General features: G+C 39.9%; 2 protein-coding genes across 8 annotated transcripts in view; one reads left to right on the forward strand and one right to left on the reverse strand.

The window, feature by feature from the left end:
* The window catches only part of LOC121894527 (arf-GAP with coiled-coil, ANK repeat and PH domain-containing protein 3-like), a 62,373-nt gene extending 58,698 nt beyond the window's left edge, over window positions 1–3,675 (reverse strand). For all 7 annotated transcript variants that reach the window (XM_042407181.1, XM_042407177.1, XM_042407180.1 and 4 more), the window contains exon 1: window positions 3,325–3,675. In XM_042407181.1, the coding sequence (XP_042263115.1) occupies window positions 3,325–3,371 (47 nt within the window). In that variant the 5' untranslated portion in view covers window positions 3,372–3,675. The remainder of the gene's footprint in view (window positions 1–3,324) is intronic.
* Window positions 3,676–4,390: 715 nt separating this feature from the next.
* pusl1 (pseudouridine synthase like 1) lies at window positions 4,391–20,525 on the forward strand. The gene is made up of 9 exons (XM_042407186.1): window positions 4,391–4,488; window positions 4,679–5,032; window positions 5,122–5,185; window positions 6,807–6,994; window positions 11,487–11,636; window positions 14,726–14,896; window positions 18,972–19,026; window positions 19,256–19,418; window positions 20,381–20,525. The coding sequence occupies exons 2-9, from the start codon at window positions 4,977–4,979 to the stop codon at window positions 20,443–20,445; spliced, it is 912 nt and encodes a 303-aa protein (XP_042263120.1). The 5' UTR covers window positions 4,391–4,488; window positions 4,679–4,976; the 3' UTR covers window positions 20,446–20,525.
* The last annotated feature ends 1,443 nt before the right edge of the window (window positions 20,526–21,968 follow it).

Here is a 21,968-nt window from a genome sequence, read left to right on the forward strand (position 1 = left end):
TTAATCTTGTTGACTCACTCACTCAACCTGTCTGAATAGCTCGATGCAGCGATTGTAGGTGGGATAGAGAGACAGAGAAAACAGACAGAGACAGAGGCAGACTGGTGTGGCTGGTTCTCCAGATCTGTAAACTCCTTGGCTGTTCACACATTGACCTGAGATACCTATTACTGCAGGCAACATCTGCTGTTCCGTTTACAGTATTTTCGATTTTGTCATCAGTTTACATATGACAAAGGTATAATGCAGCGGAGACACACCTACTGTAAGCTTGATATTATCACTAAGTGATGGTTTCGATATGAGTCTGAGTCTCTGGTATGACAATTCAGTACTAGGATGTGTTACATAACCACCATTACCTACTTTATACTCTGATAAAACTCATTTTTTTCAGTTACTTTACAAAAAAATCGGCATCAAAACAGAAAGTACACACATGGACACAAAACAATGTTTTCAGAGCTTTTTTTTCAGAGAACATATTGCTAGTTGATCTTAAAGCAGTAAATTGGTATTTTTGGACATAACTTCAATCTCACAATGTTAGTTTTCTCTTTTTGTGAAGTTTAAAATAATAACAGTCTCTTTCCATCCATTCAATTTGTCTTGTCTCACTTACAGTACAGCAGCTGTTGCTAGGCAACAGCTCACACCCACATATACACATATTGATACTTACATCCAAACGAGGTAGTCAATGAGAGGACTAAATGTAAATTTAAAAGCAACATGAAACACTTACATTGAGATAAACACACCCAATAGTTCAGTAACTGTGATTCACAATAATTAACTGTAATGTGATACATGTTGTTGTAAGTGGGGAAAGTATGGAAATGTGTCACTTGTAATGTGTAATTCCCAGCACTGATATCACATACAATGCCAGTTGTTTTTAGTTTATGATACTGATCTCAACTGCCACTTGTCCCACTGCTATCAAAATGAAACCACAAGCAAGAGAAACTCCGCTAACCCTCTGTGTGAAACAAGCCAGAAGCTGACCAATGATGGCAAGCATTGGGAAGCAATGTGCCTCAAGGGAATCAGATTACAACCTTTAAGCACCAACAACTATGGGCAGGTGCACATGCTTCACCTCAGCAATTGTTATAAACTGAATGAAAGCAGCAGGTGACTGCTGAATAAAAGGCAGGTCAGAGAAAAAAAAGAGTTTACTATACATTCAGGCAGAAGAGAATGAACAAAAAGATGTGTGTTATAGATACTCGGGCATACCTAAAATACTCTTTCATGCACACCCAATCATGTGAACACACATAAAGGGACTGGCGCAAGTTAAGACCTGCAGTGAGAGGGTGTGTGTGAGCTGTTTTAGCACCATGTGTGGGAAGACAGACAGGAATGGATCTCTCCCCCAGTTTCTCCAAAATGACACAACATGGAGGAGAAAGAAAGACAAGAGGCCACTGACACCAACGTAATGAACAGATCTGGAAACACTGATCACACAAAACTGAGAACAGACCTGCCACCAATTTTATTAATGTTCATTTGTTGATGTTCAACACCTTTATCTTCAGGGTCAAAGCTGTCTAAAAACCAGGTTTTGGAGTGTCTAGGTTTTGTGTTTGTGCATATAAACATCATATCCTGTTTTGAGAAACCTAAATATGCAGACTAGCTAAAAATATGATGATAAACAGTGATGGTCTAAATTACACCAATATTTGTTCAGAAACGTGGATAATGTTATGATTAACGCATCACAGCTATTCAAGAATCATCATCATCATTATCACCATGTTTCATCATCATATTCATGGTATTAAGCAAACATTACATTTTCCCTGCTGCTTGTTAACCTGATTCAAGGAAACATCAGCTTCCTTTGTTAGTGGTGGAATTTTCCAAATAACAGTCTTCATAAGACCATGGGAAAGTGAACCAGGAGGGAAAACGGGAAGTGTCTGAATGTGAGCTGCTTGTCTGTCTCTTCCTGTGACCTTCTGTCTTGGGCCATCCATCACTGAGGTGGGATTTAAACAGCAAATTGGATGCTTGTCTCTCTCAGTCTCTTTCTTTTACTCCACTGTCTGCTTGCTCACTCACAAATCGCTGACTATCTGTTAGTCTGTAGACATACACACAGCATTCAACAAACAGGATACTCTGTGTGTGTGACAGAGAGAGATAGGAAGAGAGAGAGGGAAGCAACAAAACGACAGACATGGAGAACAGAGAGCGAACAGGCAACAGATAGACGCTGACATAGAGAAACACAAGAGAAGACAGAAATACAGTATGATCTAAAAAAAAATCTAACTACCAAGTGCATTCAGTGTCTTTGTCTATAATCAGAATACACATTTGAATCACATTCTGCTCCTTCTCAGTAAAACACTAAATAAAAGGCACTACCACATATGCAGCTCAACACCCTGACATCATTAACAGGGGATCCCTGGCCTAGATGCTGTTAGAATCTTCCCTGCTTGTTTCCCATCACCCTGCACAGGAGTGTAGCCAGACTGGCACGTGGGCTGAGTGTGGTTACAACCCTCCAGCAGGCAGGCAAGAGGTCGAACAGCTGGATATATGCCCGGGAAAGGAGCTCCGTCCCTGCAGGGAGAGAGTGGACTCCTCTCCCTGCTGCCTATTTGCCAGCCAGGACACTGCTACTGCTGCAAGGCCATCTATTCTCCAGTTAGCGACCACAGAGACTCACTGGGTGACTGCAAGGCCTCTTCTGACAGCAAATGAATAGACTGCACCCAACCTGTGTGCCATGCTGCAATACTCTCACAAATACAGGAGGATCCCACTTACTCCACATAAAGGAGTGCCAATTTCTGCATGTCAAGGGGTTGATTAAAGCATGATATCAGGCCTGGAAATCAAAGAAAATGGGTCTGACTCCTCACTGTGCGTTGCAATAAGTGTCCCTGCTTTAATATGTACTGAGCTAACGTTACAACCCACATCCAGAAATCAGACAATCACACAGGAAACACTAACACACGCATCCCTGCCAGTAAAAGCATCACAAAGCAAATAAATGTTTTAATAACCAACCAAAGGATGACAAATGTAAAATTCCAAGAAATATGACTGAATATCTGAGCAAATTGCCAAAAAAAGGACGAAAAAGGAAAGAAAAACGACATCCTGTTGTTGAACACATGAGCGAATCCAGACATTAAACGCCACATCTTGTATCATTTACCCTGTTGATGCCGCGACAAATTCTGCATAAGCAGAAGCGTTCAGCCCCCGTGTAAAAAAAAAAAAAATCATGCGTAAAAGAAGGTGTGCCATTTTTGCGCACCCCAGTGATGAGCCTACGAGGAGCAGTCTTACCTGAATCGGGGGGAATCTTTGATACATTCTTCAAAGTCCACCGTCATTTTTGCGTTTTGTCGTGTATTCCCACTTCAGTCTGCCAATGTCATTGCCCGCGGCGGGATGTCGCTTGAACCGTGCGGATGGTGACTGGTGTCCCCTGACGCGCAGCAGTCTGTCGCCCCTCTCCCGGTGGCACCGTGACACAAAATGCGAGCTCAGAGCGCGGCAGGCAGATTACTACTACACACTACCGCCGCTGCTGCCGAGACAGGAGAGAGGCGTAGCTGCACTGTAGAGACTGAAAGAGGAGAGGAGAGCGCCGACTAGTCACAAGCTGCTGTAACAACTCTTGAGAGAGAAAATGAATCATGGGAGGATGAAAGGTGGATTGTTTCTTAAGTTTATTTTCTAAAACGTCACGGGCACTCACAATATTAACAATGCAACATTTCAAACAAACATATATAATATGGGTAATATCATATCATAGCCTATCATATAATACAGAATACTGTAGTATACTACAGCTGTTATAGATAACAGCTGCAAAAACTTCTTAACTAAAATGTATAAATGTGCTGTTTAGGATACATTTTAGCCTACTGGTGATGTTCCTTTGTCTATTTCATTCAAATATAAAAGTTGAAATGAGAAAATTGGAGAATATGACTAATGTTAATACACCCAAACATACTGCTATTTAAAAATGAGTTGTAATCAAACTCAATAGATGATGGAAGCTGAGTAGATAGAGACCAGCAATGATCTTTGAAATGGGTGGGCCACTTGCTCAAAAATGTGGCCCACATTATTCCACATATGTTTCATCTGATGTTTATCTCTCTCTTTTTTCTTTTTCTTTTTTTTTTTTGCAAAGTCCTGCATCTGTCCTGTATCTCATATTTTTCGCAATACATTATAATCAGAATATCAATATTAGTTTCCATGATTGTTTCATAGTGTTTCTAACTGTCTTTAGCCCACTGACCCATCTCCACAAAACCACATGGTCTCTGGCTTCACTGATGGTTTGGGGGCTGGTCAGAGTCAGCGATGACGACACACATCTCCTCTAAGGGTTATGACGCAATCAAAGAGGGACCGACGAGGGAACAGCTTTCAAAGACTCTTCGCCCAAATATCCAGAGGAAAACGTTGAATTTAAGACGACACACCAATGTTTAGATTAGTTCTTCTTCTGTAGTGCGTCCGCTTACCGTACATGTGGACGGTACCGGGACATGTATGTAAAAAGATTAGTAAACATGTGGCTAAAGATGGCAAGCGGCGAGATATCCCCATATTCACATTATGTGTGATGTTGTGAATATCGGTGTGTGGTTCATTAACTGTTTGTGTCGACACACAGGCTGCAGTTGCTTATTTAGACCCTGAGCAGATTGATATATCAACCTGACAAATAAAAAACTACAGCTGGCGTCTTTTCCCCTTCTACTTCCGGACTACAAATACAACTACGAGCCTACTGGGAAATGCGGTTCGTGTTGTCGCTCCAGGCTGTGTGAGTCTGTCGCATGTCAGAGACACACATGAACTCCGAACACGACCTCTGTCAAAGTTTGACTCATAACAAAGGATTTTTTTCAGTGTAACGTTTCAAGCTTGTAAGCGTGAACAATGTGATCCAGAAAACATTTGGAGAGACCATGCACAACCCGGCACGTTACCTCATCTTTTTTCAATACATTGGAACAAAATACAGGTGGGTTACACTGCAGGACAACTGTTTACATTTTAAAATGTGTTCATTATTATTACTATTACAACTATTGTTATTATTACTCTCTGCAGTGGTGTAGTGAAAGTGCCTCCACAGCAGCAGGGGGGAAAAAAGGGGGTCCAGGACCACTTGGAGGTAACTGAAATCATTACCTTTCACTTACTTTCCCTCCTCCCTCAATTCCCTCCAACAGCAGTTCTTGTCTTGCAAACCATAAAACAAACTAAGTTACTCCTTCTAAAGTTGTTCCAGACTCCTGCAATGCATTGGATCATTTTATTAGTCTGGTGTTGCAATGAATTCCTGGATACTATTCATCATATGGCAGTGGTGGAAGAAGTACTCAGATCCTTTACTTAAGTAAAAGTACCAATAAAACAATGTAAAAATACTCCATTACAAGTAAAAGCCCGTGAGATGATTAATGGGAGAGGAAAGAAGAAAAAACAAAGTTCTGATACACAAATCTGTTTTCAGTTTTTAGACTTATTCTCTAATCTTTCATTTTTGGTGAAATAGTTGATCGTTTGAACATTTATTGAAATGAAACCATGTGAGAAGTTCAGAGGGAAAAATCACTATTTGTTGCAGCTGTTAACAACTCCCTAGACATCTGAAATGTGACCCTAACTACACACTGCTTTTTGTAAGACGTCAAAAGCCAAAAAAGTTGGAAACCACTGGTTTCACCTTTAACAATGTGTTGTATTTTAAAAGCTTGTTATATTATCCATTATGTCAAATCTTCATCTGAAAAGTAACTAAAACTGTCAAATAAATGTAGTGGAGTAGAAAGTACAATATTCCCTCTGAAATGTAGTGGAGTTGAAGTATAAAGTAGCATCAAATGGAAATACAAAAAAGTACAAGTACCTCAAAATTGTACTTAACTACAGTACTTGAATAAATGGAGTTACTTTCCACCACTGTCATATGGATTACAAACATAGACTTGACTAGAGAGAGAGAGAGAGAGAGAGAGAGAGAGAGAGAGAGTGAGAGAGTGAGAGTGTTTTAGCTCCCTTCATCAATGCCTGGAGACAGACAGATTGTGTACTTTCCTGACACAGATGGTTAGTTTGTTGTAATCCAACGTAGGATTTACACTTTTGCAGGTAAAACAGCAACAATGTACATAAATGTTGATAGATGAAGCCCAACATCCAGCAAATGACTTAACACTAACAAACCCTGAAGGCATAAAGACACGTGTTCCTATAACAAATAGTGTAACATCATCCTTTAATTTACTGACAGATACATGGCTGGATGCTGGATAAAGGCTAAATGATGTCTCAAACAAAATTTACCACTGATTCAGGACTGGGTCATTATTGAGCTCTGTCTTTCTTTCTGATATGACTTCTGAGATAAAGAATGATTACAGATAAGATCATTCTTTTTCAGTGGCTACACTTATGTAAGACTTTCGCATGCTTCAGTGGAACAAAACTATAGCTACTGCAGACAACATCAACATCCCACTGGGGATGCATACGTGCATACGTGACTGAAAAAAGTTGGGCAGCTAGTCTTAGCAGCCAATGATGCCTAATAACCTTTCAAGGAGGGCTAATACTCTGTCAATGAATGCCACAAACACACACACACACACACACACACACACACAACAAAGAAGATCACACATAAAATGTTTTTTACAAGATAATCTAAATTCTATGAGTTACACTACAGATTTTACAATATAATAACACTTAACTTTTTAATCTCTCTGCTTTTCTCTGTCTGTGTGCAGGATGCGATAAGGAGGCTGAGGCCGCTCAACCCCGTATCCCTGTCGGTCTCCAGCAGGACAGATGCAGGCGTCCACGCCCTCTCTAACTCTGCCCACTTTGATCTCCAACGCAAAAACGATAAGCCGCCGTTTACTGAAGACATTCTGGTTGAGGCCCTCAATTTCCACCTTGGGACAGAACAAATCAGGTGAGCCAGGTTGAAAGTTTAGCTGTAGAGGTGACTGGGAAATCTCCCTAATACAGGTCTAAATGTAACGCAGATTTTGTTCTACTGTTACAAGGGCACAGAGTCATGCAGAGTTCACAGCTGGACACATTCGCCGCCACATTCCCCTCAAAATCATTCGCTCAGTTATGGATTTAATTAATCAGATTGATCCCAAACCTTTTTTCTTCTGCACGAAAGTGACTTCATTAGTAGTGTTTTACTATTCCGTTGTGCGTCTCAGTCTTACAGTTAACTCACGCAAACAACCAAACATTTTCCTGTCATATAAGATCAGAGAAACTAATATCTTTGTACATTTTATTCAAAAATTAAAACACTGTTCTGTAGACTCGGACTTGTGGCCAGAAATGAACTTTCCTGACACAGATGGTTAGTTAGATTAAGATCAAGAGGACTTTAAATGGTATTGTGGTTGTCTCTGGACTGCTTTGTTAAAACACAGTGGTTTTCCTAAATGTTTTAATTCAGAAAACTGTGTCCTTGTTGCACATAAACAAGTATGACTTCTTATTGCTTTTCTTCTCTTACCGCTGCCTGAATTCCCTCTGAAACTATTAATGCAGTCGACCTGCCACACAGCAGCTCTTTACCATTTCAGCAGTGTTCTCCATGTGGATGCATCTTTGCATCTCGCATGTTTGCAGCTCAAGGGGGCATACGCTGACATCATGTGCATACCGTCTGTCTATGATGAAATAATGTTGACAAGCGCTGTCTGTTTATTCTTGTGGGCAAAAATGAAATTGTCTCTTGTGTTTAAGACCTTAAAGTACACAAATAGTAAAACATACATACATTTATTCTGACATTTATATAACAATGCATGTACAGTACAGCCTGAGGACATGCCTCTTGTAGTAAATCAAAAAAACAACAGTAGATCTGTGTGGATATGACTAAGCGTAATGTCAAGTCCAACAGTTATCATATAGCTTTGGTGAAATGTTACCAGTTCACCTGTTGAACATTTAAAGGAAAACCTTTATCTGCACCTCCAGATAGTACTGTATGTACAGTAAGTATTTTAAATCCCGCATGATCCTCTTTAGTCTTTTTCTTATGACTTCTTTCATTCAGACTGCTGTGAGTTATTTAGTCATTAGCTTTATTGTCTGAGAGAAGAGAGAAAGCAGAAGGGGCACAAACAGAGAAGGATGAGTTAATGAGAGAGGATGAGGAAAGACAAAGTTAAAGGGCCAAACATGTGTTGACACAGACAAGAAGAGTGAGAGTGTGAAGCAGAACGAGTCGTTTGGGAGACAGACTGAGAAGAGAAGAGGGAGGAAAAGAGAAGCTCCCAGCATCCCGCTAATCCCTAAACCTGCAGAGAGACGGTTAGAAAGGATTATCCCTGCTCTGCTTTTTGGTCTATAGCATCCATTAATACACACACACACACACACACACATCTAGCTGAATGGAAATTACCTTCATGATTAATATGTGAAGCGTCCTGACAAACAAACACTTTTTGCCCTTTGGTGCATTCTGTTATAAAGACAAAATGTTTGCAAAATAATCAATTACCGTTAATATTCACACATATAGAAACACACTCTCAATGTTCAGATTGGATACAAGTTTTCTTTATTGATGTGTCATAAAAAAAGCATTTATTTTTTCACTCAGTGTGTCGATTCTGGCAGCACAAACCATCTTTTCACATCTCACTTGGAGGGAAGAGGTAACCAGAAAGAGTTTTTGTTTCAGCAACGATCAGAATATGGCTCCTGGCTCACAGCTTTGGTCTGCTGCCTCTTGAGACAGAGAGCCAAAGCACGATTTCAAGATAGACTGCACACTGTAAAAATATCTCTTCAGCCGGGGTTCACTTGTGTTCTTTGCTGCCTCAATTAGCCTAAAATGAATGGCTCCTTTCCCAAAAGGGGGAAACTGCTGAGTAGCAAAGTGGTGCCACGCCAAACAATGCCCCAGTTCCCAAATGTGTGAGGCCATGCTTTGTACACTGCTTATGAAAATTTTATGTGTGTGTGTGGTTTGGTTTGGGGGCCAGGCAAAGGCTGTCACTTCACATTGGAGCAGGCGCTGAAGGCAGACGCAAGGGTTTCCTCTGCCACGTGTCGCACCCAATCTCCTCCCCTGGAAACATAACCTAGTTTCTCAGATTGTGCACACACACACACACACACACACATAGATTGATATACATGCACTGTTGTGTACTGAAAAACGAGATGCCTGTGCACATACATGTGATGTGTACATTTGAGCAGTGTTTTTCCCACACCTCTATATACTCCTGCATGCAAACAATGTCCCTACACCTCATCATCTCCTGCTTTCGTAAAATACACAGCACATGCGTGAATGCACTGACTTCATATTCTTTGTACAGGCACAAGCATGTGTGGACGAACACTGTAGGCTGCTGGTGTGCTTTGCGCAGTCACACTTACACTGGCACAGCTGGCTGCAGCTCTTTGTTCTTTCAGTTTACAGATGTAAGCATGAAGAATCCCCCACTTGTCACTGTATTATTACTGTATATGACATCTTTGACCTGTTGAAGAGAGAAAGTGTGGAATTTTACTGTATTTATCAGCTGTGAATGTTTGTGTTATGTTGCACAGTTATGATTTTGACCATTTTAAAAGAAAATGCTGTAACAACAACTCTGATCACCCTCTCACTGATGTCGAAGCCTCAGTGTTCACTTTTTGTAAAATGTATTTATTTATTTTTTAAGGTTTACATGTAGGCACATTGTATTTAAGAATTCATTATCATTGGTCCATAAAATCACACAATATTTTTGAGGCTTGGACCATTTGGTGATAGTCTAATTATTCTGTAAAACAAGTTTGGTTTTGGGAGCAGCTAGCTTTAACTGACTTAATTTAAAAAAATTTAATCGGTTGTTAGATAGATTCAATTTTACTGTTATTGCACACAGTAAGTACCAGAACAATAAAAGGCAGATTAGCATCCAACCAGATAGAGATAAATTAAGATAAATGAATGTATAGAATGGGGTAGAGACGGTAAACAGGGATGTAGCTGTGATATATAGAAAATAAACTAATATACAAAATGTACAGTACAGCTGAATGCTATGTCAGTACTGAAAAATTGAAATATGTGGGCAGAACCAATAAATTGTATATGCAGTTGAAAGTCTATGTGGTTATATTAAATACAGTATAAACAACAAGCATGACATTTAATAATGTAAAAGCTGCTATATACAGTTGAATATGGTCAGAGTTCAAAACAAGCAGTTAAATACAGATGACAGGAGGTGCATAGCTCCTGGGTTCATAATTGATCATAATGTAAACTGTAGTGAAGCAAAAAAGAAAAGATTCAAGGTGTACCAATTAGATTTCCAGAGAAAGCAGCAGTAAACAAGGTATTGAACATGTTTTCAGAATTTTCTTGATCTCCGTAGCAGCAGGTATGATGATAACTGGCTCCACATTTAAGTGAGTATCAGTTGGATTTCTCATTCAGCCACATTATCACACAAGCTTTGAGCCACGGAAATATTCAGACTATATTTATTGACACGCTTTGTAAATCTGAGATGTTTTATTACCCCGCACAATCTAGTTTATTGTTTCAGCACAAAGTGGATCATATAAAGAGTAATTTAATTACATGTGTAGAACTTTGATCAGAAATGTGACAAAATTGACACTCTTGATTCTACTTCAGTACATCACATAGACCGATGAATTGATTCCCTCTAGTGGATTCAATTAATCTTAATACATTAATACTTAATACATGATCCACCCCTGCCTCTGTGCTTCTGTGTGCACAGATACACGGGAAGTGTCCAGTGTTAGTCATGCCCCTGCTGCTGGAGCTCCCAGTGTCTGATTCTGTCGTGATGCTAGCTGTGTGAGCATAAGCGCTTGGCTCTTCAGGACTCTTGGCAGCCCTCTTTAGCACTCCGACAAGGGGTGTGCTTTCGTGTAAAAAGCTGCAATGTCGGCATTGTAGACATCGACTTGTGCATTGTATTTATTGCTGGCAATACAAAATGAGAGTATTAACCCCATCTGTGTTTGGGGACTGCTTCAATCTGAGGAAGAAATGAAGCACAGTTTGCAAAAAGGACGCCTTGTTAATTAGTTTTTGTCCAAACATCCACTAGACTTCAATTTTAGCCATGACTCAAGGGATGGGAATGTTGGTTTGTTGGTTGGTCGGCCTACCACTTTGGTCCAGATGGAAATTCTCAACAACTATTGGATAGATTGCCATGAAGTTCGGTATAAATATCCATGGTTCCCAGAGGATGAACCCTAATGACGTTGGTGATCGCCTGACTTTTCCTCTCCCGCGACCTGCTGGTCAAACTTCTCACTTATCCTGTGAAATATCTCAACATCTACACAACGGATTGGCATCAGATTATGTACAGACGTTCAAGTTTCCCAGGCAATGAATCCTAATAACTAAATAATAATTTTCACCCTGCCAGGATCACCCATGCCCATCGTGTACCCGATGATTTCCACGCCCGTTTCCGTGCCCTGTCTCGGACCTATGTCTACCGGATAGCACTGGGAGTCTCCCACTTCTCTCAGCTTCCCCTCACAGACCGCGACCTGTGCTGGAGCCTCCACCGCACGTGAGTCCCCTCAGTTAATACACCACCTAGCCCCTCATTCATTCATCTGTCTTTTTATCCTTCATCCTTGTGTGTGTATATCTGTGTGAGTGTGCATTTTGATTTCCTTTCAAAAATAAAAATTGAGCTCAGACTCAAGCTCAATCTAACAAGTAGGTTCAGACACACACACACAATCAAACACACCCTCAATAAGCTCATGCCAAGCCTTGCAGAAACAATGGCATGTTAAACACATGAATAATCCACACGTGCCATGCCGGAAACTGCAAATTAGGGCCAGTCAAATAAAGTGTTTTATCTGAGTCGACATCCCAAAAGCAAACAAAGGACAGGAGGAGGAGGAGGAGGGAGAGAAAGGAGACAGGGATAAGGATGGATAGAGCACATAAAGAGAGAAAGAGACAAGACGAAGGCTTCATAGAGATGATGTTCTTTTAGCTGTGATTAGGAGGAGGGAGCGTGAAGAAACACATTTCAGACAGCACACGTACTGTATGAGCATTTGTCTGCTCTCTCCTCTTCACTTTTTTAGGGAAAAGTAGGGCAAGATAAGCTGCGGGCTTATACACATGCAGAACAACACCCACGCACATTACCCTGACTGTGTGTGTTTTTCTTTTTTTTTCCACTCTCTCTTTCGCTTTCCCACCCATTTTTTTTCTCTTCCTTTTTCCATTTCTCCTTCCCTCCCTTCTTTCTCTCTCTCTCTCTCTGGTGTCTTTGCTTCATTATCCCTTCCTCTCTCATTTTCAGCATCCATCTCTTCCACCCCTGAGCGTCTGCCTCAGCAGCCTCTCTCCATTCTCTCTTTGATCTGCCTCTCGCTCGTCATCACACACTACCCCCCCCCCCCCCCCCACCCCCCACCCCCATCTCTCCCACTGCAAGAAATATTAATCTCCACTGTTCATTTTACTATTCCATTTAGTCTGCATTTCTTAGAGCAACTATTTTCTAGCTATGAAACAGGCTGAATGTTTTGAAATCCAGTGATTGTCACACTGCAACAGATTTGTTTTTATTATTGAAAGATGCGTTTCATGATGTAAACGATCACTTCACATATTTTTCACATTTTCTTTTTTTAATTTATTTATTTTTTATTTACTGTACATTCATATCAGGTTTTCAAACATGACAGAAATATAAACATGGGCAGCTTTTCAATACCTACAGTATAACCCTACACACCCCTGTAGGGTATTATCTATTGATACACTGATAATTATTTTTCAGTTTAAGATAGTAGTAAATAGTACAGTAAAAAAAAAAAAAAACTTGTCACATTTTTTCAAAGCCCAAGTTGACAACTTCAAATTTCTTATTTTGTCTGACAAACACTCAAAAACCCCACATATTTACTTTACAATTATATAAAAAGCAGCAAATGCTAACATTTGTGAAGCTCAAACTAGACAATAGTTGGTATTTTTGCTTGATAATTAACTTAATATTGATTTTTATTTAATGTCAACCGACTCTTCAATTAATCAACAAACCATTGATTGTCTGCACTAAATTTAATTCACCGATAACACTTTACAATACATTAAACAAAACTGTGAGTAGTTACTGTGGAATGAATCGATAATGACCTGATAATTGATTAATTGTTAGTAAGCACTTCCCAAATAACTCTGCTCCGAGGATTATACAATAGATAATGATGAGAACAGACTGGTTACTGTCTAGTTACTGTACTAATGAATCATTAGGTAATGATTAGTTCACAATTATCTGTGAATAGATGTGCCGAGCCTTACTGTATAAGTGCTGCTGAGCTGCACAAAACATGAAAGTAGTAACTACTCATTAACTGCTAATTATTTAAACATTAGTTACTATTTTTGTACACCCTCAAATAGCCTACTGATAAGTCACTTTTTGTCGCCCCCAAAGTAAAGTAAGTAAAAAAAATCATCCAACAAAACAAGCAAGCAGTTACTGATTTTTTTCAGTTAATTTCTCAATAACAAACCCGAACCAGCAGAATTCTATGAAAAATCTTTTAATCATCATATTCTTAGCACATATACTTTAATTTCACATCCACGTCATATACTGCACAATAACTAGCGGTACTTTTTGGATTCCCCCTGATCCATAGGAAGAATTTTTGTTGGGCCAGTCCTTGAGAGAGTCTTAATGCACTGCCAGTTAAGGGTAATGCTCTGCAGATATGCAGATAGAAAAGAGAGCTAATGTGACAGAAATGATTAGCTGATTAATCAATTAGTCGATCAACAGAAGATGAATCGTAAACTACGAAAATCGATTAATCGCGTCAGTCATTTTTAAGCAAAAATGTCAAACTTCTTCTGGTTCCAGCTTCTCTAATGTGAGGATTTGCAGCTTTTCTCTGTTTTATATCATTGTAAACTGAACATCTTTGGTTTTAGACTGTTTTTTGGACTAAACAAGTTATTTGAAAACGCCATCTTGGGCTCTAGGAAAATGTGATGGGCTTTAAACATCTTTGATCAAGCAAGTTGAGACTTAACCCGTAAAGTTAATGAGCTTTTAAGATTCAGTCATTTTTTGCAGTGCTCTGTCACATCTTCATTCATGACTAACTCACTCTCATGCTCAAGATTTCAAATTAGTTCGTTAAGATTTTAATTAGCGAGTCACTCAGCACACTCCTCCCTTTCCCTGCTCACTGTAAATGTCTTTCTCTCCGTCAGATCATACTTAAGCAGACAGAAGCATGAGACTGTAGAAGATCAGAGCACCGGGCCCTCTCTCGCTCTCTCCTTCAAATGAGCCTGTCGTTGACATGTTCGGCTCTGTCACGTGGCATTGTGCTTCAGAAAATTTCATATTATCTAAGTTAGCCCATAAATTATTCTACTTTGAAAGTCGGAGCATGGAGACCTTAAAACCTGCTGTACTTAATATATACACTTCATCCTGTTTATCTGACCTCACTGGTCACATTCAGGCCAAGTTGCAGTGTCACACTGAGCCTGCAAAAGTTGATTTGGGAAGTTTGTTGACCTCAGCTGCTTACTTTTTTCCTGTTCTTAATTTATTGTTTTTCATGCTCACAGATAAAAAAAAAATCTCTTCTTTTTGTCCCACATCAGGGAGCTAGATGTGGGAGCCATGAACGAGGCTGCCGCCCTGTTTGTTGGGACTCATGACTTCAGCAGCTTCAGGGCGGTCAACGCCGACATGCCTTTTAAAAATCCTGTCAAGACACTGGATGTGGTCAACGTACAGCCAGGAAGCTCCTTCGCACATGCACACTTCCACAGGTTAGACTATATTCAAGAGGACTGATCACATTGGCTACCAGCGGTCTATAGATACACCAAGTTAAAAACATTTATCAATGCAGACTGTCATTAATTGCATACTTTTTTTGGCCTCTTGGAGGCAACAAGCTGTACATTATCATCTTATAAGGATGTAATGACCTGCCTGCTGCTGCTGGAAACAAGTTTGATGAGAGTTTGGAGACTGAACCAAAACTGTAAAGCTGCAGGCTGTAAAACCAAAACAATGAGCTAAAAGACACTAAAACGTTCCAGAGAGCTGAGTAGAACTGTCTCAGATGATAATTCTCTGTGGGTTCGACACTATGAGTGATCCTTTTCATATTATGCATATTCATGATCCATTGTTAATATGAAATTCTGGTCAGTGCAGCTTTTGGATGAAATAATAAGAATATTTTAGGAAGCTTCTCAAATTCTAAATTATTTTATTTCTTTTAAAAAAATGATGCAGAAAAGGCAAAAGACTCACCTGGCACTGCATAGACTGGGTTCAGTTCCCAGACAACAATCCCTTTTGCTGGTTTGTGTGTTTCAACAAACACAATTGGCTGAGTTTGCAGGTGGTTAACCTTTCAGGCTTTAATTTCTTAGCTCTGCTTCAGTGAACCCCTGCTGGTCAGTTAGGGGTGCCTGCAGCGACAAAATGAAATTGAGGGGGATGAGCATGAACCTCTGAGCCCATTGTGCCCTCTGGGTGAAGCTTATTGCTGGCAGGTGAAGTGGCAGGCTGTCACAGAGGTAGCATGTGGCTGTCTGCAGCCTGCCAGAGCCAACAGTGATGTTGGCAGCAACACAGTGACAGGGGAACTGATTGAAGAAAAAGGCCAGGAAAGTAAAGAAATTATGCATGTGCTCTTGCACTCCCGGATAGATCTTGTGTTTCTCAATCTTGCATCAACTTAAACTTAAGAAGGTGGCCAAGGTTTTGAATCATTTACAGTCACTCCACTCAGCCAACGCTGCATATACGGCCTAGAAAATCTCCCTTCCCGAACGTCTGTTAGACTCAGTGGTATGTTTGATGTGATATTTGGGGAAATCAGGTCAGACAGACTGTGATCTTGACTCCAAACTAACTAATCTTTTCCAAATGTTGACAAACTGAAGTTTCTGTGTGAACTAAATCATACACATTTCAGAACAGCCTGTCCTTTATTTACTCAAGTTATATTTAGATTCACATCCTGATTCGTGCTATTAGTCAAGATAACACATCTAACTGTCACGCATGTTAGATCATACAGGTAGAAGCACTCTTGTTTGAGTTAATTAAGGTGCTGTGTTTGTGGTTGTATCTGATGTGGGTTTAAATACTTTATACAATGAGGATCCAACATAATCCATCGCAGAGATGGAGGGGGAGGAGGGGTTGGGAGAGGGAGAAAGGGCCATGTGGGCTTTGAGAGATTACAGGTCCACGGGGGTCGCTCTGCATGCCAAATACCACTTTCATGGGCATTAATTATTTGCCCTGAAAATATGGTGCACAATATGGACATGGGCAGACTGTTAGCAGTTCTCAGAGTAAATGTCACATAGTCCCTGAACCCCAACACGTGTGGTGCATTAACAAGCTGTGAGCATCAGGGTTACAGATCTGTAACAAATTTCATAACATTTGTGTTCCATGGTGGCATTTTCACCTAACAAAAACCTTTCCCCTCTTTTATTCTCTGCAGATTTTATGAGGTCATGAATGGCCCAATGTGGGCTAACTTTAGTCTCAGTCACGTTTTGGTCCTATAGAAAGTCTGCAGTTGTTGAGTTGTGTCGTTATTTTTTCATGAGGGTCACTATTCTAAGTAACGGTGATAAAACGAGAAGAAACTGAGCGGTGAATTATTGAAAAGCCAAACGTTGAACTAAATTTTTGATCCTAAAACAGGGAGCTGTGGTATCTGAGGCTGAGTTGTCTGGTCTCTGCTCAACATGACAAAAATGAAATCCCCCCCCCCAACTCGTCCCAGAAATGGTTGATCTCATTGTCATACATAAGTGAACAGCACTCTTATTTCAAAGCAAGCAGTGTTCACTTCTGGTCGGGATTTATTGTAAATTTTATCTGCTACTGGAAAAAAACATTCTGCCTGCTAGTGATACAATACAAGTAGGATGTGGAGGATTTTTGGGATGTAGATGTTCCACATTATACCAGATACATGTACAGTACAGTAGAAATTACATTATTGTATTCTACTGGCTTCCTCATTTTGAATAAAACGTGACATTCTTGCCGACCACTTTATTTACCAAACATCAAATAGTCTTCTATTTTGAGGTATTTTTCTATCTAAAGGTGCATTTTAACTTTTAAATTAAAATGTCCCAAAATGTGAAAAGTATCTATCATAATTTCCTAGAGCCCAAGGTGGTGCCTTCATGCTGCTGGTTAGTCATGCTAACAGCGTGGCTCTATGGATGGAAATGTTGGTCTGTTGATTCACCACTTTGGTCCAGACTGAAATATCTCAAAAATGAAATTGTTTACAGACATTCATGGTCCTTCCTCCAGTGCCATTATGAGGTTAAAAGTATGTGTCCAGTAATGTTTGATTTCCTTTTCAAGGATCAAACTTGTTGCCAGTTAATTTTCTGATGAACTGATTGATTATTTTGAGCAGAATTAGCTACTCACAATAGTTCTGTATATAGACAGGAAAGAAAAAATGCTGATGTATGACACACTAGATTTTTTTCTATCTGTGGTTACCGTGTGTAAATGGACTGCATTTATATAGCGCCTCTCAAGTATTCCGACCACTCAAAGCACTTTACATTACACAGGTTCACACACAGGTTTGTACACTGATGGCAGAGGCTGTGTCTCTAACACTCATTCACACACAAACTCACACACTGATGGCACAGCCTTCAGGGTCTTGCCCAAAGACACTTCGACATGTGGACTGGAGAAGCCGGGGACTGAACCACCGATCTTCCGATTAGTGGATGACCTGCTCTACCTCCTGAGCCACAGTCGCTGTGTGTCTCTCCAAGAAGTAGCCAGACAACACAGATGCACATATGAGACACAGCCTCATCCATATCCAAAGATAGTGTCCCTCATACAGAGTCCAGGAGCTAACAGTCCTGCTGTATAAATCTGTCTGCACTCCTTACATGTCAAATGTAATCAGACAGCAAGCGCTGAGTTAAATTTGCATTTGACCCAATTCTTACCATGTGCCTGTTTGCTCAATATCCCCCCACCCAAAATATAAAGTCAGTCAGATTTGGGGGAAAAGGGACTGGTGTGACTTAAATGCTGAAACAACATACTGAATGTCAAATTGCAAAAGAAACAAATTCATATTTTCTATGGCATTACACATAATCCAGTTGGGCCTAAGCTGCAGTGGCCTATTCAGCATGTGACATTTAAACAAATCTGTGCACGAGGAGCGTCCCAGGCTCCATCTGATGTCTGGCATAAGCATGAATGTCACATCGGCCTCCAACTCTGTCCATATGGTCGGGGAAAGTCTTGAAATGTCTAACAAAAGAGAGATAAAGGAGAGACGCGTCTGAACACATAATGGTGCGAGACAGGAGCCCATTTCAGTTAAAATAAATAATTCACTTGCAGAGCGTGGTCCAGTGAAACACATTTTTGAAGAAAAGTGTTTTGGTGTATTTTATTCATATATTTCTGTTTTTTTCCCCTGAGTGTTATGCGTAGAACAGAAAAAGTCAATTGGTGTCATTTTGATCCACACTCTTCCTATATACTTGTCCTTATGAGACTAGTAATCATCAGTAAGATCTGACAGCCATTCAAGATATTGTTTTGCTCCTGAAATGACAATTAAGCCCTTGTGGCACTATTTAACCTTTCTTTAGTATGGCACATTCAGTCAGTGCTGTCAAATAGACTGTCATGCCTGCTGGACTTGACGTTAATAATGTAATGTGCTCCGAATAAGCCTTTAAACATTTGTGCACCTATTGCCCAATATAGAGACAAAATGATGCATGTGCAATTCTTATACTGTATAATTTTTTTTTATATTATGTATCATTTGTGCTAATTTAAAAAATGTGTCTCTTTCAGGGAGATGCCGCTCTGGGAACTGACTTTTAGGAGTAGATCTTTCCTCTACAAGCAGGTACGTTCCTTCTTAATGTCCTCAATTTCTTCTGATATACTTCCTGTTAAGGTGTGCATGTGTGATTGTGTAAAATTCATGATGTTTATATAGCACCATCTGCTGGTGACTGAAAAATATGGCTCATAATTAAAGATCCTTCAACCAAAAAAAAGTGACCAGTAAAATGTCCAAGATGCTGTCTTTTGTGATGCTTTCAGTAATATTGGTGTAAAAATTGTCGCTCCAGGTGCGGAGGATGACAGGGGCCCTTGTGGCAGTGGGCCAGGGGCGGCTCTCGGTTCCACAGCTGAAAGAGATCATGGAGGCTCGGGACTCTTTGGCCTACCCACAGGGCCTAGTTGCTCCAGCCCGTGGCCTCTTCCTCACTAAGGTGGACTACAGAGAGACAGGTGAGTGAGGGCTGAATGAAAACAAGTAAGAAGGATTCCAACTAAAACTACATCTGGAAAACCCCCAAAATCTAAAAAAAAAACCCCAAAAATGGCTGTTTAAATTTATACTGTATACAATGACAAACGTTCTCAGTATCACATCCTCATATTGTATCGTATTATACTGGTCTTTTTCCATCCATTATAAATCATAATGTATCTGTATGACTCATTTGATGTGTTGGGTGAGTTGAGGCAGCTGTGGATTGAATGTCATTAATAAGTAACAATTAAGCGATACCAAGGCTTGCCTCCAGAGACTAGATAACAAGTAAAATCTGAGGAGTTGCAGTATGATTAGTGGGATACGGAAGACAAAAAAAACAAAAAACTATTTGTTTTCAATTTTTTTTCTTTCTTCTGGATAGTTTTACCACTCCAGCCCTCTAAAAACTTTAAATTATACAGACAAAAGTTCTTCTTTGGTTGAGCATTTAACAGACCAGTAACTTAAATACACCTGTTTGGATATACATATATTGTTGGTTGCATACAAGCATACAGAGTAGTCTTTTCTTTAGTTTACACTCTCGGTGAGGTTTTGATTGAATTCAGACATCATTTTTGAGGCTCTAGTTGAAGTGACTATTTGTTCCTGTCATTGAGCCTGTGTCGGCAACAAAAAAATGTTTGCCAGCACAGTTTCCTCAATTTACCATGTAGTCACAATGTCTGAGACCAGCACCTTTGACTCATTGAGAATTTGGTTTCTATGGAACTTTTAGTTTCTTGTTAGCATAAGGACAATTGTCAGATAAAGCTGATACATCCGGCTAACTAGAATTCCTGTCAATGTGACTCCCTTATGTACACAAGCTACCCGTATACTGGGGAAATGTGATTGCGTTATTCCAGAGTAAAACCTTCTTTAAGCGTCACTCTTCTTGTATTAGCACATGTTTTTATTTCTGTCTGCTCAGACCTGCAGCTTTCACAGCAGACGTCGGAGCAGCAGCTTCCCTCCAGTGGAAACTCAGAGGATTAATCTGACTTGAACAAGTTCATTCATGTTTATGTACTTTCATGCAGCTGTATACAATGAATGTAATAAAGTTTTTGTATTTATATGTTTCTTTTCTGGCTACAAAAGGCAGCTTGTGGTCTTATTGAGTGTAACAAATCTATTTCCACACTTCCACAAATAAGCATTAGACTACATACAGATGAACATCTACATGTTCTTTTAATCAACATATTAAGAATACATAACTGTGTCCATGAACGCAGCTCAGCTACAGAATACCACACACCTCGAGCCTATCATTGTCTACACATGACCTTCATGTTACAACAGACAATTTGCTTAAGCCTAGTCAGGCAGTATTATTCCTATGTATACAAGTATGAACTGGGTTTTTGTAGGTTCTGACAAATATCAAACAAGGTATACAACATGTGGAGAAGAGTGTTAAGTTCTATAGCCAAAACTGCTTTGTGTGTCCATGGCTCTCATACAGTGGTATTACATTATGGATCGACAAAGTGCACACACTCTCGCTGATAATGTATACATCCAAATGTCCAAAAGAAACTGCATACACTGCTTCTTTACCCAAAAGTCTTTACAGACCATTCTAGCGGATTCTCAGCACACACTCACTTGCCTCTAATTTGGCTGCATCTGCTCATTGAGTTGAATGATTTTCAGCAAGTTGTCCATAAACAGTCCATTAAAACTACCACCGACAGTCTTCTCAGTGCCGGTGGGAGCCAGATGAGGTTTGTAGAAGGTTCAGACTGACCAATCACTGCCCTTAATGTTCCAGTGTGTTGATCAAATACACCAGACATCACACCGTTTCCTTAATTTTGTCCCGTCACCCACTGGTGAAAGCTTAACTGATTTCGGCCCACCTTATTCGAAGTGCTGCGTCTGTCAAAATTGAACCTCACGAGGAATGTTTTTGCACTTCTTAGAAGTGACACACTTACAATAATTCAGTCACACTATTTCTTTTACCTAAAATTTTTTCAAATATGTACACAAGTACATGTCTTCTATCCATGCGACCATGTTGTAGTAACACAGTGAATCTGATTGGCATAGGTCCTCTGGTCCTCAAGTCAATTCAGCATTTGGTTTCAAGAAGATAATTCACATATCCTAAAGACGCCCGTATTTCAATATATAATCAAAATTTCAAGTGTTAGTCAGAATATTAAGCCCGATGTCTTAGAATATCAATAACAAAATCATATGTATATATAATGCACTTGAGGAAGGCATTGCGTTTTTTTTTGTTTTTTTTTTTTAAACTCACAATCCTTAATAACAGCACAGTCTGGGTGAAGAATGTAGCTGAGCTAAAGTCAAACTGGAGACCCTGATTGATAAGATTGTGTGGGACAGTGAGACACAAAGGGATAATGATCACATCAGGCCTGGATGGCCACATTTGGAATAAAATCAGGTGTTACGAGACAGATGAAGGAAAAAGAAGACTAATGATTATGCCTGTCCTGATAATGGCCGTAATTGTTTTTAAAATGACATAAATAACATGCATG

Source organism: Thunnus maccoyii, chromosome 3, assembly GCF_910596095.1.
Source record: "Thunnus maccoyii chromosome 3, fThuMac1.1, whole genome shotgun sequence".
Lineage (NCBI taxonomy): Eukaryota > Metazoa > Chordata > Actinopteri > Scombriformes > Scombridae > Thunnus > Thunnus maccoyii.